This window comes from Columba livia, chromosome 28 (genome assembly GCF_036013475.1).
Source record: "Columba livia isolate bColLiv1 breed racing homer chromosome 28, bColLiv1.pat.W.v2, whole genome shotgun sequence".
Lineage (NCBI taxonomy): Eukaryota > Metazoa > Chordata > Aves > Columbiformes > Columbidae > Columba > Columba livia.
This window is the reverse complement of record NC_088629.1, coordinates 669,689-684,590: the sequence shown is the minus strand read 5'-3', so window position 1 is coordinate 684,590 and position 14,902 is coordinate 669,689. Positions and strand designations below refer to the sequence as shown.

The 14,902-nt window shown below is 66.7% G+C and overlaps 3 protein-coding genes and 1 long non-coding RNA gene across 10 annotated transcripts; 2 read left to right on the top strand and 2 right to left on the bottom strand.

Moving 5' to 3' along the window:
* The first annotated feature begins 1,900 nt into the window (after window positions 1–1,900).
* On the top strand, window positions 1,901–5,685 carry TXNIP (thioredoxin interacting protein). 2 transcript variants are annotated; one of them, XM_005503699.2, is made up of 8 exons: window positions 1,902–2,306; window positions 3,062–3,134; window positions 3,242–3,389; window positions 3,722–3,824; window positions 3,957–4,213; window positions 4,319–4,475; window positions 4,577–4,725; window positions 4,836–5,685. In XM_005503699.2, the coding sequence occupies exons 1-8, from the start codon at window positions 2,057–2,059 to the stop codon at window positions 4,869–4,871; spliced, it is 1,173 nt and encodes a 390-aa protein (XP_005503756.2). In that variant the 5' UTR covers window positions 1,902–2,056; the 3' UTR covers window positions 4,872–5,685. The 2 variants fall into 2 exon arrangements, with proteins under 2 accessions (XP_064898904.1, XP_005503756.2); XM_065042832.1 differs by having other exon boundaries at window positions 1,901–2,306; window positions 3,722–4,213.
* Window positions 2,570–3,855, bottom strand: LOC135576562 (uncharacterized). Its single transcript, XR_010468352.1, has 2 exons — window positions 3,707–3,855; window positions 2,570–3,406 (listed from the first exon to the last, which is right to left on the bottom strand). It is a non-coding gene; the product is annotated as an uncharacterized LOC135576562 (long non-coding RNA).
* Window positions 5,686–8,396: 2,711 nt separating the features above from the next.
* On the bottom strand, window positions 8,397–11,864 carry POLR3GL (RNA polymerase III subunit GL). Of its 4 annotated transcripts, XM_065042842.1 has the most exons (9): window positions 11,621–11,864; window positions 11,182–11,375; window positions 10,367–10,496; window positions 10,027–10,095; window positions 9,632–9,688; window positions 9,477–9,550; window positions 9,257–9,370; window positions 9,057–9,166; window positions 8,397–9,017 (listed from the first exon to the last, which is right to left on the bottom strand). In XM_065042842.1, exons 1-8 carry the CDS (start codon window positions 11,847–11,849, stop codon window positions 9,080–9,082), a joined length of 954 nt encoding a protein of 317 aa, XP_064898914.1. In that variant the 5' UTR covers window positions 11,850–11,864; the 3' UTR covers window positions 8,397–9,017; window positions 9,057–9,079. The 4 variants fall into 4 exon arrangements, with proteins under 4 accessions (XP_064898914.1, XP_064898913.1, XP_064898916.1 ...); XM_065042841.1 differs by having other exon boundaries at window positions 8,397–9,166; XM_065042844.1 differs by having other exon boundaries at window positions 8,397–9,166; window positions 11,182–11,311; window positions 11,621–11,761.
* Window positions 11,712–14,828, top strand: ANKRD34A (ankyrin repeat domain 34A). Of its 3 annotated transcripts, none has more exons than XM_065042836.1 (3): window positions 11,712–11,756; window positions 12,464–12,568; window positions 13,122–14,828. In XM_065042836.1, exon 3 carries the CDS (start codon window positions 13,176–13,178, stop codon window positions 14,457–14,459), a length of 1,284 nt encoding a protein of 427 aa, XP_064898908.1. In that variant the 5' UTR covers window positions 11,712–11,756; window positions 12,464–12,568; window positions 13,122–13,175; the 3' UTR covers window positions 14,460–14,828. The 3 variants fall into 3 exon arrangements, with proteins under 3 accessions (XP_064898908.1, XP_064898909.1, XP_064898907.1); XM_065042837.1 differs by having other exon boundaries at window positions 11,727–11,760; XM_065042835.1 differs by lacking the exon at window positions 11,712–11,756 and having other exon boundaries at window positions 11,966–12,568.
* Window positions 14,829–14,902: the final 74 nt, after the last annotated feature.

Below are 14,902 nucleotides of genomic sequence, written 5' to 3'. Positions count from 1 at the left end.
TGGTCTATCTGGCCGGCCTATGGCTGGTGGTCTATCTGGCCAGTCTATGCCCAGTGGTCTATCTGGGTGGTCTATGCCCAATGGTCTACCTGGCCGGTCTGTGCCCGGTGGTCTATCTGGCTGGTCTATGGCCGGTGGTCTATCTGGCCAGTCTGTGCCTGGTGGTCTATCTGGCCGGTCTATGGCCGGTGGTCTACCTGGCCTGTCTATGCCCAGTGGTCTATCTGGCCTGTCTATGCCCAGTGGTCTATCTGGTCAGTCTATGCCCAGTGGTCTATCTGGCCAGTCTATGCCCAGTGGTCTATCTGGTCAGTCTATGCCCAGTGGTCTATCTGGCCAGTCTATGCCCAGTGGTCTATCTGGCCAGTCTATGCCCAGTGGTCTACCTGGCCGGTCTATGCCCAGTGGTTTATCTGGCCGGTCTGTGCCTGGCGGTTTATCTGGCCGGTTTATCGGTTTACACTAACAGGTGTGAATTAACTGCGGGGGAAAGGAAAGGACGGCGGACAAAGGAAAGCACGACCCGTGCCAGAAACACACAGATAAACAAGCTCCAAAGGACAAGGGAGACAATTCCAAGCACAAGCCACATCCCTTTTCCTCGTTCGGGGGGGAGCTCTTAGAAACCCCCACTTTTTCCTGTCCTGCCCTGTTGGGTGGCTCCAAAAAGCCCATTATTTTCCCATTTCCTCTGTTTTCCTGAACCGAAGGGCTTTAAAACCCGGGGTGACGCAGCCCCCGCCTGTCGGGGGGGTGGGGGGGGACGCAGCAAAAAGGACCTAGGAAGGAAAATTCGAGAGTTTCTCTGAGTGTGAAGCTCCTATGGGGACAACACAACTGTCCCCGCTGCCCACACCGCGGCTGGAACGCGGGGCCGGGGCCGCTGGCTGGGCAGAGCCATCGGGACGCGGCTTGTTTGCCACCCTTAGATAAACTTGACAAAAATAAACTAAACCCCAACAACTCCCCTGTTTTCAAACAGCTGGACCTTGTGATCCTAAAAACAAACACGTCTCATCGGGGACTTTCTGCCCCGCTCCCCTCCCCGCAAGATGACGGGTCCCGACGCACCAGGGAGCGGGACTGGGGGCGTCACGCGTCCCCTTTGGGGATATGACGGGGTGTGCAGAGGGGTTACTTCGGGATTATTTTGGGAAAGCGTCCCCAAAACGCAGCGGGTGGGGAGGGGCGCGGGTCCCCCCCGGGGGCCATGGGGGCTGCAGAAAGCGGCAGATTTGGGGGCAATAGCCCCCCCCACCAATACCCCACAAGGAGGGAGAAAGGCCCCAGGGTCAGCCTTTGATCCCCCACACCAAACCTGCCCTTAATTACTTTAAATAAGGTTAGGGGGAGCTGGGGGGGCTGAGGAGAAGCCTCAGGTGCTGGGGGGGCTGTGGAAATGCCCCCAGGATGCCCGGGGGGGGCTGAGGAAGGGGGGGAAAGGCCCTGGGGAGGGCGGGGAAGCACCAGAGGCGCTGCGAATCCGCTCCCAGTTGTTCCAGTACAGCAGGACCCGTCCCAGTGAGTCCCAAACTGGGAGCTGCCCCCCCCCCAGGGGGTTACCCCCCGCTCATGCCTGAGAACATTACGTCCTGTTCCCTGCGCGTCATTGGCCGCCGCCGCCGCCCTTTCTTGCTCCCCATTGGCCTACCGCGCTGTCACTCCGCTCCCTCCCGCCCCCCCTTCCCTTGCACACGCTCCCCTCTCCTTCACACGCTGTCCACGCTCCGCAACCGGCTCTCTGATTGGCCGGCCGGGCCGTAAACAAGGCTGCGGCGGCCAATGGGGGCGCTGATCACGCGAGTAGCATGCCTGTCCACGCGCCCGCGGCGTGGCGCCGCTACCATCAACAGGCGCGGGCGGGGGGGCGGAGGCTATAAAAGGGCCGCGGCGGCGGGGGCTGCGCTCAGATCCCCGCGGGCAGCCAGTGAAGCGGCCGTTGCGGCGCCAGCGACCCGGGCTCGGCTCGCCCCTCTCCCTGAAATCCGACCGCTCTGCCCCGTGTGGCGCGCTGGTTCGCCTCGCCAGTGTTAACCCACGCTCCCCCCTCGAAGCCATGGTGATGTTCAAGAAGGTGAAGACTTTCACGCTGGCCTTCAGCGAGCCCGAGAAGGTTTATTGCAGCGGGGAGAAGGTGGCCGGGCGCGTGCTGGTGGAGGTGGCCGAGGTGACCCGCGTCAACGCCGTCAAGGTGCTGGCGTGCGGGGTGGCCAGGGTCAACTGGGCCAAGGGCCCCCAGCAGTGCAGGCAGGAGATGGAGTATCTGCGCTTCGAGGACGTGCTGGCCCTGGAGGAGCAGCCCACCGGTGAGGAAACGGGCTGGGAGGTCATTAACCAGCAGAGGTTCCTGCTGGTTGGCGTCCTGGGGGATGGAGACTCTATGGTTGGGTGGTGGGACTGGGATGGGAGCGGGTGGTGGGACTGGGATGGGAGCGGGTGAGCTGGTGGCTGAATCTGGTGAGAAATAAGCAAAGTAACTGAAACCTACAAAGAGGGCGCTTGGTTGAGCCAAGTCCCAAGTTTGAAAGCCGAGGGGCATAAAGGAAAAGCTGGAGCATAGAGACCAACATGGTTGATACCTAAAATCGGCAGTTAGGTTCATTTAATGAGCTGGTTTACGGTGTTGGTGCGGTTGGCGGAGCCGCTGTGCCCGCGGGCGGCGGGTGCCACGGTTGTGTGGCGGCACAGAAGGTCCCGGCGCAGGCAGATCTCACCCCAGACAAGGGAGTTTTTCCTCCTGGGTACAGAGACCTCCCCCCAGCAGCTTCCTGGTGGGGCTTCTCCCAGAGATAGGGACTTGGCAGAGCGTCCCGGGAGATAACGGGGTGACGCGGAGCCTGGGAGATGGAGAGATTGCCGGGTGTTCCCGCAAACGGGAGGGTGTGGCGAGGGGACGGGACCGGAGCGCAGCGGGACGCGCTGTCCCGGCGCCCATGGGGATGTCGAAAGGAGGAGTTCCCGGCTTTGGGGACGCGGTGTCAGCAGGACGGGGATCACGCTTGAGAACAAACCCACGGAGCTTCAGCTGACGTTTCCCTTCCTCTTTCTTCCCTTTTCCCAGATGGGGACGGCTCCGTAATCCTGAGACCTGGCAATAAATACGAGTACAAGTTCGGATTCGAGCTCCCGCAGGGGTGAGTACGAGCCGAGCGTTGCCTCTTAAAAAGAAAATTAAATCAGATTGTTACAGAAAAGCGCTTCTGTTGCTTGAGACGTGTCTAAGAAGCGTCTCTTCCCGCAGGCCTCTGGGTACCACGTTCAAGGGCAAGTACGGCTGCGTGGATTATTGGGTGAAGGCTTTTCTGGAGCGCCCGTCCTTCCCCACCCAGGAGATAAAGAAACGCTTCGAGGTGATGGATCCTGTCGACGTGAACACTCCGGAATTGTTGGTAAGTGCAGCTTTACCCTGAGAAATTTGGGCGTCAGCAGGTGTTACGAGAGAGAAAAGCCTCTAGGAAGGGTCAGTCCGACCTCAGGCATTAAGACTCCCCTAATGAGCTTTATTGCTGAGCAGGGATTAAATACTTAGTTGTCAAGAAGCCCTAGTTACTTCTAGAAATCTACACCAAGCGAGGGGCTTGTTCTGCTTTCGCTTGGCTGCGAGACGCTCGAGCCTTGTGGGGAACTTGAAGTTCTTGTTGCAAAATAAGAGGAAGGAAGGAGGAGCGGGATGGGAGCAGCGGGAAGGTCGCACCTCAGTAAATACCTGATTTCTCCACAGTCCCCGGTTGCTGCCAAGAAGGAGAAGAAGGTGTCTTGTATGTTCATCCCCGACGGACGCGTGTCGGTCAGCGCCCAGATCGACAGGAAGGGGTTTTGTGAAGGTAGGAGCTTGTCCTCCCTTGTCAGAGCTGGGGAGGAAGGGGGTGTTGGACACGAGGGGGAGCGTTGGGAATACCAAACAGGCGAGGAAAAAGCCCCGACTTCGCTCAACGCTGCATCCCCTCCCTCCCCAGGCGACGACATCTGCATCAACGCCGACTTCGAGAACACGTGCTCGCGCATCGTGGTGCCCAAAGCCGCCATCATCGCCAAGCACACCTACCTGGCCAACGGCCAGACCAAGGTCTTCACCCAGAAACTCTCCTGCGTCCGCGGCAACCACATCATCTCGGGCATGTCCGAGTCCTGGCGCGGCAAAACCATCCGCGTCAAGAAGCTCAAACCCTCCATCCTGGGCTGCAACATCCTGCGCGTCGAGTATTTCCTGCAGGTGAGCAGCGGGGCTTGATGCTCTTTGTCCTTCCTCGGTCGCTGCGTGACTTTTGTCCCCTTTGGTCCCCAACATGCCGTAAAACTCTGGTTTTCCCTCTTGCAGATCTACGTGAGCGTCCCCGGCTCCAAGAAAATCATCTTGGAGCTGCCCCTGGTCATCGGCAGCCGCTCGGGCATCGGCAGCCGCAGCTCCAGCATGGCCAGTCAGACCAGTTCCGAGATGAGCTGGGTGGACTTGAACCTCCCCGACGCTCCGGAAGGTGAGTGGGGTTTGGTGGCAGCCAGAGGCCGAGTTCAAGGGGCTGAGATGGGGGAAATGGAGATTTTATGGGGAGCTGACGGGTCCGTCTGTCCCTTGCAGCCCCCCCGTGTTACCTGGACATCGTCCCTGAAGACCATCGCCTGGAGAGCCCCACCACCCCGCTGCTGGACGACCCCGAGGGCTTCGACAGCCCCATCTTCATGTACGCGCCCGAGTTCAAGTTCATGCCGCCCCCCACCTACACCGAGGTGAGCAGCCGAGCTTTGCCTCCGGCCTAAACCACCTCAGCGGGTTGTGCTTTTAAGTCTTGAGATTAAAGCCTCAGGGTGTCTCAACGCTCTCCCCGCTTCTCCCGCAGGTGGATCCCTGCATCGCCAACAACAACGTGCAGTGAGCGCCGGGGCGGACGTTCCTCTCCCGCTTCTGATTTTTGGGACTAAATCCACTGTGCGGTGACACCCCCGCGGTGCCACCCGCCCCGGTGCCAGCGTCCTGCCGCGGCTCCCGGCGAGCGCGGAGGTGGCCGAGTGTCCGGAGTCTGTGCGCTCCCTCCCGCGACCGAGGTTCTGGACCTTGCCGACAGCCAAAATCCTGGGAAAAAGCCCCAAACTCCCTTTGGTGCTGGAGAATCGTGAGCGGGGAGGCGTCGGGGTCACAAACCCTTTGGAGACGTGTTGAGTCCAGCCTAAAACAACCAAAAAAGACTCAGTGTCCAAAATCGACGCCGCACACCGTCCTTGGGGACACACCACGCGACCCGCGTCGGTTCCCTGTCTCTGAACGCACATGCGTGTGCAAAGCTTGGGACTAAACCCGGCTCTATGGCAGCGGGGTTGTTGGTTTTAAACTTAAAACCCTTTAATCCCAGAGTGCAACCCGTCCCTGGTGCTCCCGCTGCTCCTGGGGAGGCACCAGCCCTGCTCTGGGCAGCTAAGCCTGGCCTAGAGTTCCATCAGGAAGCCCTGCCTGCTAAACCTGGCTTTAGGCTGCAGTTGGCAGAGCTGGTTTATGCTGTGGTCAGCCTGTCAGCCGAGCCGTGGGGCGGGATCCCGCCTGCCCCGCACCGGTGAAGACACGCGATGTTAAAGAGGCTCGTTTTGTACTGGTTTTGTATTGTTATGGGGGGGGAAGCCAAGTGTTCTATTTTGTACCGTTTCTATTTCTGCCCCCATGGGGCAACATTTCTAATAAAGAGACAAATAAAGGTGGTGGAGCCTCTTGCACTTGACCTTGGGGAAGGGGGGGGGACAGGGAGGGGACGAGGTCCCACAACCCTGGGGTCACCTGGGGGGGTGACATGTCCCCTCGTCCCAGGGAGCCCCGGGGTCCTGCAGCAGCTGCACTCGGAGACCTGGAACTGATTCTGATCTTTCCTTCCCCCTTTTCTTTGTTTCTCCTTTTTCTTTCCCCTGTTTTCCTCTTTCCCCCCTTTTTTCCCCCTTCTTCCCCCCCTTTCCAGCCCTTCCCCCGCTCAGCCGCTCTCCGCTGCCATTTTTCCGGCTCAAAACCCCCAAATTCGGTCAAAAAGCAGTGTTTGAATCGACGCCCACCAGGAGGGGAAACTGAGGCACGGGGGCCGGGCGGGGGCTGGAGTTCCTGCTCCCCATCGCTGGTTCAGTGACATCCCCTGCCCCCCCCCCCGGGCTATTTTTGGGGAAGTGGGTGAAAGGTGAGGGAACAGAAAAACAGGCGGTGACGCCAGCGCGGCGTCGAGGAAGAGGAACAGCGGCCAAAGCCGCCGCGACCTTGAGCGCGGGCTGCGCGCCCTCACCCCTCCCCGACTTGGCAGCCCCCGCGGGGGACACGAGCGACAATGGCTCCTGGTTCCCCCCGGCCGCTGTGCCTCAGTTTCCCCACCCCGGGACCCTCTCCCCCCCTGCCTGCCCTTATCTCCCCGCTGCCAGCAGCACCGGGGGGGCCTTATCAGCCGCTCCCCCCATGCCTCAGTGTCCCCTCCTGGGGACACGCGCCGGGCGTGGGGCTCAGCCACAGTCCCCTTGCCCCGCTGGCACCGTCACCATCCCTGGCCACCCCAGACACCCCCAGGGACCCCTGAAACTGGGGGATCCTCCAGGCTCTGGCTCCCCCTGTGCCTCAGTTTCCCCTCCCGGGGCTGCGGGGCTGAGCCGCTGTCCCCTTGCCCCGCTGGCACTGTCACCGTCCCTGGGCCACCCTCCATCCCCCCAGACACCCATGGGGACCCCAACAATCCACGGGGGGACCCTCCAGACTCCATCTCCCCGCGTGCCTCAGTTTCCCCTCCCCGTGGCCAGGCGCGGGGCCCAGCCGCTGTCCCCGTGCGCGCCTGGCACTGTCACATCCCGGCTGGCGCTGTCCCCGTTCCCGCCTGGCATTGTCCCTATTCCTGCCTGGCATTGTCCCCGTTCCCGCCTGGCACTGTCCCGTCCCCGGGCCGCCCTCCAAGCCGGCGAAAGGTCACCCCCCGCTCCGAGCCAAGTATGGGCAGAAAGAGCCGCGCTGGGGGGACAGCGGCCGGGGAGGGGGGGACAGCGGCCCCAGGGGGTCACATCTTGTCCCCTCTCCCCTGTGACCCCCCCAGGGGTATTTTCACCCCCCCATTTTTCTCTCCTACCTGTTCAGGCGGTGTCGGTGGCTGCGCTGAATTGCACCAAAACCAGCTGGTTTCTGCAAAATAAGAGACTGAGGCTGCCGCCCCCCCGGGGGTGACGGTGGCCCCAGAGCCCCCCCGGGGGTGACGGTGGCCCCAGAGCCCCCCCAGCCCGCACTGGGTCTGGGGTCCCCAGGGGCTGCAGCGGCCAATGACCCGCCGGGCAACTGGGGAAAGGACACGGGGAACTGGGAATGGGGAACGGGACTGGGAACGAGGGGGCAGTTAACTGGGAATGGGATGGGATGAGACTGGGAATGGGGATGGACTGGGAATGGGGGGGAATGGGGACAGGAACGTCCCCAAAGGGCCACATGGAGCATCCGCAGCTTTGGCTGCAGCCTGGCCCCCCCTTCCCACACAGCAGCACCCCCGCTGCCCCCCTGACATGGGGTGACACAGGGACCCCAAACCCCACTGGGGGTGACACAGGGACCCCAAACCCCAGGGGGGTGACAACCGCTGGCGCTGGGCACGGGGACCCACAGGGAAACTGAGGCACAAACCCGGGCGCAGCTTTTCCAGCGGGTTTGTTGGGGGGGTGGATCCGTCCCTGGGGGTCCCGCTGCCCCCTCCCCCATGTGACATTGTTTATTTGCCCCACGGACACCACCCCCAGCCCCGTGACGGCCCCGCCCCCGGGGCACTTTTCCTGGGCGGGGGGGGGGGGGGGGGCTGCTGCTCTTGTTTGGTTTTCTGCATTACCCGGGGACTAAACGGCCGTAAACAGGAACCTTGCCCGGGGCGGGGGGGGGAGAACTCCGGTCACGTGAGCCTCACCTGAGCGCCTCGGCCCCCCCCCTCCGGACACCTGGGCCCCCAAACACGTGACCCCCAGATACACACCTGACCCCCCCCAGCAACCCACCTGACCCCCAGACACCCACCTGACCCCCCAAAACACCCCCTGACCCCCCCCAGAAACCCACCTGACCCACCCCAGAAACGCACCTGACCCACCCCAGAAACGCACCTGACCCCCAGAAACCCACCTGAGCCCCCAAAACACCCCCTGACCCCCCCCAGAAACCCACCTGACCCCCCCAAACACCCCTTCCCCCCAAACGCCCCCTTCCGTCCCCCCAGCAGCTCCCCCAGCCGCTGGTGCCCGTGCTGAGTTTAACAAGGCTCAGCCCAGCCCCTAAACCAGCCCTAAGTGGGGTGGGGGGGGCAAACCTCAGGGACACCCCCCAAACCTTCCCCCGCGCCGCAGCGGGGCCGGAAAACCCCATCTCCACCCCCCAAAAAATCACGGGGGGGTTGAGGCCGCGGGATGAACCGAGCGGGGAATGCACCAATTCGCTTTAATCGGCCCCAAATCCACTTTAAAAAGCCCAAATGTTAAAAAGCTGCCACAAAAACGGGGGGGGATCGCCCCTAAACCCACCGCTTAAAGGGACAGCGCCACCCACCGCTGGCCTGGGGACAAGGCGGGGGTGTCACCCCCCCCGCCAGGGGTTCGGGAGCCCCCCGGGACCCCCCCCAGTTGGGGACCGCGGGGAGTCCCCATGTCACCCCCCGGTCTGGGGTGTCCCCATGTCCCCATCACCCCGATCTGGGGTGTCCCCTCCGTCTCTGGAGCACAAGTGCCACCTGCTGGCTGAAGGGGACGGTGACAGGGGACCCAGGCGTCCGGGGGAGGCGGGTGACAGAGAACCCTGGTGTCCTGGGGGGGGTGACAAGGGACCCAGGCACCAAGGGAAGCAACAGGGGACCCAGTGTCCCGCGGGGGCTGGTGACAAGGGACCCCCCAGGAACGGGGGTGACACAAGACCCCAGTGTCCCAGGGCGGCCAGTGACAGGGGACCCAGAGATCCGGGACAGGGTGACAGGGGACGCTGGTGTCCTGGGGGTCGACAGGGGATCCTGGGGGGCAACAGGGGATCCTGGGGGGTGACGGGGATCCTGGGGGGCGACAGGGGATCCTGGGGGGTGACGGGGATCCTGGGGTCGGGGGCTGACAGCGAGGGGGGTCAGTAAACGGCCTCGTCCATGTTGTCATCGCTGTCCCCACCGAAGTCCTCCCCGTTGTCGAAGTAGGACATGATGTAATCGGTCTCCTGGGGACACAGGGGACAGGAAGGGGGTGAGGGGACACCCCGCCCCCCCGCCAGGGTGACCCCACCGCAGTGACCCCCAGCCCATGTCACCTCCTCGTGCTCCTCCTCGTCATACTCCTCCTCCTCCTCCTCCTTCCCTTCCTCTTCCTCCTCCTTCTCCTCTTCCTCCTCCGATGTCACCTCCTCCTCCTTCTTCTCCAGGCTCTGGGGGTTCAGGGACCCCCCCGCGTCAACCCGGGGGGGACACCCCAAAATCCCCCCCGGGGCCCCCCAGCACAGGGGGCAGCGGCCGAGCCTTCGGCCTCGGTACCTCCAGTTTCTTAATGGCCTCCTCCTTGTCGAGCACCACGCGCTGCTTGGACTTGGGGATGAGGATGGCGGCTCCTGGGGGGAGAGGGCAGTGTGACCCCCGGGGGGACGGGGACAACGCGGGGACAACGCGGGGGACAACGCGGGGACACTCACGGCCTTTCCGCAGCCGCCGCACCCGGATCTTCAGCTCCCGCGGCAGCCGCCTCCAGTCTGGGGGGGCAAAGTGGGGGGGTCAGATACCCCCCCGTGTCCCCCCGATGTCCCTGTCACCCCCCGTGTTCCCCCAATGTCCCTGTCACCCCCCGGGTCCCTGTGTCCCCCAATGTCCCTGTCACCCCCCGGGTCCCTGTGTCCCCCCGATGTCCCTGTCACCCCCCGGGTCCCCGTGTCCCCCAATGTCCCTGTCACCCCCCGGGTCCCCATGTCCCCTCGATGTCTCTGTCACCCCCCGTGTCCCCCCAGTATCCCTGTCACCCCCCGGGTCCCCATGTCCCCCCGATGTCCCTGTCCCCCCCCGGGTCCCCATGTCCCCCCATGTCCCCCCTGACCCGGGTTCCAGTCGATGGCGCTGTCGACGGGGCTGGAGAGCTGGTACTTGTCTGAGTAGCGCTCGATATCTGGGGGGGTGGGGCGGGGGGGTCACCACGGGGGGCACACGTGGGGACAGCCCAGGGTGCAAAGCAGCTGGGAATGGGCACAATGGGGCTGGGGGGGCACAAAATGGTGGTGAGGGGGTGATGGGGCCGGGGGGGTCACTAGAGTGACAGTGGGGGGGTGATGGGTTTGGGGGTCCCAACACGGGGCTGCGTTCCCCCCCCCCTCCCCAGCCCTGCCCAGGGGGGTGCAGCAGGGTGTGGGGGGGTCCTCCTGGGTGCCCCCAGCCCGTACCTCTCCGGGGCGCCCCCGGTTTGACGAAATACGGGAGGTTTTTCATGGCCCCCCGCAGCTCCTGCTTCAGCGCCAGCATGTACTCGCCCTCCTCGCCCCCCGGCAGCGGCGCAGCGCGGTGCTCCAGGGGCTGGGGGGACATGGGGGGACAGGGGGACACGGGGTGTGTCAGTGCTCCAGGGGCTGGGGGGACATGGGGGGACAGGGGGACACGGGGTGTGTCAGTGCTCCAGGGGCTGGGGGGACATGGGGGGGACACAGGGTGTGTCAGTGCTCCAGGGGCTGGGGGGACATGGGGGGGACACGGGGTGTGTCAGTGCTCCAGGGGCTGGGGGCACACGGGGGGGACAGGGGGACAGGGGGTGTGTCAGTGCTCCAGGGGCTGGGGGGACATGGGGAGACATGGGGGGACAGGGGGCGTGTCAGTGCTCCAGGGGCTGGGGGGACACGGGGGACAGGGGGTGTGTCAGTGCTCCAGGGGCTGGGGGGACATGGGGGGGACATGGGGGGACACGGGGTGTGTCAGTGCTGCAGGGGCTGGGGGGACATGGGGGGGACATGGGGGGACACGGGGTGTGTCAGTGCTCCAGGGGCTGGGGGGACATGGGGGGGACAGGGGGTGTGTCAGTGCTCCAGGGGCTGGGGGGACATGGGGGGGGGACAGGGGGACACGGGGTGTGTCAGTGCTCCAGGGGCTGGGGACACGGGGGACACGGGGACACGGGGGTGACGAGGGTGTCGGTGCTCAGCCCCGGGGGTCACACACGGCCCGGGGTCTCCGGGGTTCACACACACGCCGGGACCCCCGGACTCACCGGGAACAGGGGGGAGGGCTGGAGCGTGGGGGGGGGCAGCGCGTCCCCCTTCCCGATGCCAACGGCCTCCACGTTGAACGTCATCTGCCCCCGGCCCCGGCCGCGGGCCGCCATGGCGGGGCCGGGGGCGCTGGGGGCGGGAGGCGGTAACGGGGGAGCCCCTTGTCGGGGGGCAGCCCCCGAGCTGGGAGATTCTAGGGGGGATAAGGAGGGGTGGGGCAGCCGCCCCGGGGACACGGGGACCCGGCGCAGCCCCCCACTGCCCCCCGGTTCCTCCCCGTTCCCCCCGGTTCCTCCCCGTTCCCCCCGGTTCCTCCCGCTTTTCCCCGGTTCCCCCGGTTCCCCCGGTTCCCCCCGATTCCCCCCGGTTCCCCCCGGTTCTCCCGGTTCCTCCCCGTTCCCCCCGGTTCCCCCCGGTTCCCCCCGGTTCCGCACTCACCCGCGCCTGCGCAGCCGCTCCACGTGCGTCCGGGATGCGCGCCGCTCGCAGGGGGCGGGGAGCGCACGATGTGCAGGCGGCGGAGCCAATCACAGGGGAGGGGGCGGGGCGAGAGGCGGGGCGGAGAGATGAATGAGTGAGTGAGTGAATGGGGCCGGGGGTCGGTACCGGGGGGCGATGGGGAGAGAGGGGCTGGGAGGGAAACTGGGGGGTGCAGGGGTTGCCCCATAGCCCCCAGCGCCCCCGCTCTGTGGCATCTCAGCCCCCCCAGCACTGTGGCCTTGCTGCCCCACGGCCCCCCATGCTGCTGCTCCGTGGCCCCCAGCCCCCCCTCGCTGTGCTGTGACCCCCAAACCTCGCTGTGCTGTGACCCCCTCAGTCTCTCTGTATTGGGACCCCCAACCCCATGGTCGCCCCAGTCTCCATGCCCCATGACCCCCAACCCCCGTGTTCTGCCCCCCAGCCCTTGCGCGGTGGCCCCGCCAGCCCAGCTGCGTTGTGCCCCCCAGCCCCCCGTGTTCTGCCCCCCAGCCCCACGACCCCCAGCCCCTCTGCGCTGTTATTGTCCCAAACCCCACATCTCCGTGCGCCGCCGTTTGGGGTTTTTGTGCGCGCCGAGTGACACCCCCGGTGCGGGGACAGCAGCGCGACCCCCGCCCGGCCCCGGCGCCCCCGCAGCCCCGCAGGCAGCTCCGCGCAGCGGGTGCGTCGCCGCCTGCGCCGCCGGGTGATTCATCCGCTGCGGCCCCCCCCGCGCCGGCAGCCGCCAAAAATAGCGATGCGGGGGGGGGAAGAACCCTCCAAATAACCTCCCCTGCCTCCCCCCGCCCGCTCCGCCGGCAGCCGGGCCGGGATGGCGGCCACGGGGCGACGGCCCCGGCACCTCCGGCACCGGGACAGCGGGGACCGGGACCCGGCGCTGGGGGATGCGCTGCTCCGGTTGCCATGGTAACGCAGGGAGGGACGGGGGGGAGAGGGGCGGCTGGGGGGGCGTCTCCTCTCGGGGTGTCCCCCCCCGCGGGGGATGGTGCAGCCCTGAGCGCCGGGCCCGGGCTCGGCGGCAGCCGCTGTATTGGGGGGGGCAGGCAGAGCCGGGCGGGTGAACTGGGGGGTAAAATGGGGGGGTCGGCCGTTTCTCCCCCATGTTCTTGTCGGGTCAGAGCTGAGGAGCAGGATGAGCCGCGGTCACCATGGGAACGGTGCGGGCAGGGATGCGGGAGCGGGTGGGGTACGGGGGGCAGGAGGGGACACAGCAGGGGACACAGCAGGGGGCCGGGGGTGCGGAGGGGGCGCAGGAGGGGATTTGGGGGGATGGAAGGGGATGGGGGGGATGGGGACACAGGCCGGGGACACAGCGGGAAGGCCCAGGGACCGCGGGCTGTGCCGGCTGGTGGCACCCGCGGGAACCGGCCCCTCGTGGGACCCAGCTGGGGAAACCGAGGCAGGGACCCCAGCCCGGAGGTTTGCGGGGGGATCCGACCTGCGCCGTGTCCCCTTGCAGTGAGCAGGTGACACCTGGGGACCGTCACACCCCCCCGCTGCCGTGAGCGCCGCCATGCCCAGCCCCGTCCGCCGCCCCCCCGGGGCCACCGGGCCGCCCGGCGCCGCCGCCACGTTACCGGCCGACGGCTCGGCCCTGCTGCGCGCGGTGGCCCAGGGCAAATTCCGGCTGACGCGGCTGCTGCTGGAGGGGGGCGCCTACATCAACGAGGGCAACGCCGCCGGGCACACGCCCCTGATGGCGGCGTGCGGTGCCGACTACGCCGACCCGCCGGAGCAGCCGCGCATGGTGCGGTACCTGCTGGAGAACGGCGCCGACCCCAACATCCCCGACAAGACGGGCAAGACGGCGCTGATGCACGCGTGCGCCCAGGGCGCCGGGCCCGGCGTGGCCGCGGTGCTGCTGGCCCACGGCGCCGACCCCAGCGCCCGCGATTACGCCGGGGCCTCGGCCTTGGTTTACGCGGTGGAGCGCGGGGAGCGGGAGACGCTGCGGGTGCTGCTGGACGCCTGCAAAGCGCGGGGGAAGGAGGTGATCATCATCACCACCGACACGTCCCCCTCGGGGACCAAAACCACCCGCCAGTACCTCAACTCGCCGCCGTCGCCGGGGCCGGAGGGGAAGCGCTCGCCGGGGGGCTGCATGTCGCCCTCGGACATCGAGGTGCGGGCGGCGGCGTCGCCGGCGGGCAGCGAGAAGGAAGAGGAAAGGGACATCTTCTGCTTCCCCGCCCCGCCGCCCGGCGCCGCCGGCCCCGACCTCCCCCGGGGCGCGCGGGGGCGGCCGCTGAAGCGCCTCAATTCCGAGCCCTGGGGGCTGGTGGCCTCGGCGGCGCCGGAGGGGACGCGGGGAGCCGCGGCCGAGCGGCTGGTGCCGGGGCTGGAGGGGCTGAGCCTGGGCGGGCGGCCGCGGCGGCACAGCGTGGAGGGCCGGGAGGCGGCGGGGCTGCCCGGGGCCGCCTGGGCCGAGCGCGTCCCCCCGCCGTGTCCCCAACCGCCGCCGCGCCGCAACACGGCCCCCGACACGCCGCGGGGGGGCAAACCGCGCCGGGACCCCCCCGAAAACGAGGGGCACCCCCAGAGCGGCGAATCGTCCCCCCCCGGCACCCGCCGGCGCCCCCCGGGTTTGCTGGAGCGCCGCGGCTCCGGGACCCTCCTGCTGGAGCCCTGGGCCCCCGGGAGGTTCCTGCCCCCCCTGCCGCCCCCCCGCGCGCCCCCCCCGGGCCCCCCCTCGCCCAAGGGCCGCCGCAAGCTGCTGCGGCGCCACTCGATGCAGCCGGAGGAGCTGCGGCTGCTCGTGAACTTCCAGAGCGCGCTGGCGCCCGAGCCGGGGACTTAGGGACCCCGCGTCCCCCCCAGCAAAAAGTGGCACCCGGACGCCTGGGTCCCACTCACGGCGTCTTTAGGGACCCCCCCAGGCCGCTCTGACACCCCCTGGCTGTGCCGGTGCCACCACGGGGCCTCCTCATGCAGGTGGTGGCGCGTTCACTCTGAAGCCTACTGATGACCGCAGCTCCCGCCCATTCTTCCATCGCTGCCCTGGGCAGAAACTTTGCACGACCCCAAATCCCTTCGGGAGCCGGAGTTCCCCCCGCGCCCCCCTCCTCGGGGGTCTCCCCCCAGTTTGGGGTGCGGGGTCCTGGTGGGGGGCGCATTGGGGGGCGCAGACGCTGTCGGTGTCCCGGTGAATAAAGGCTCCGTAAATAAACCCATCGCTTCCAAAGGGTCATTTTGTGGAAAAACGGCTTTTTTTAAACAATTTGTTTTAGTGGCAGCCCCGGC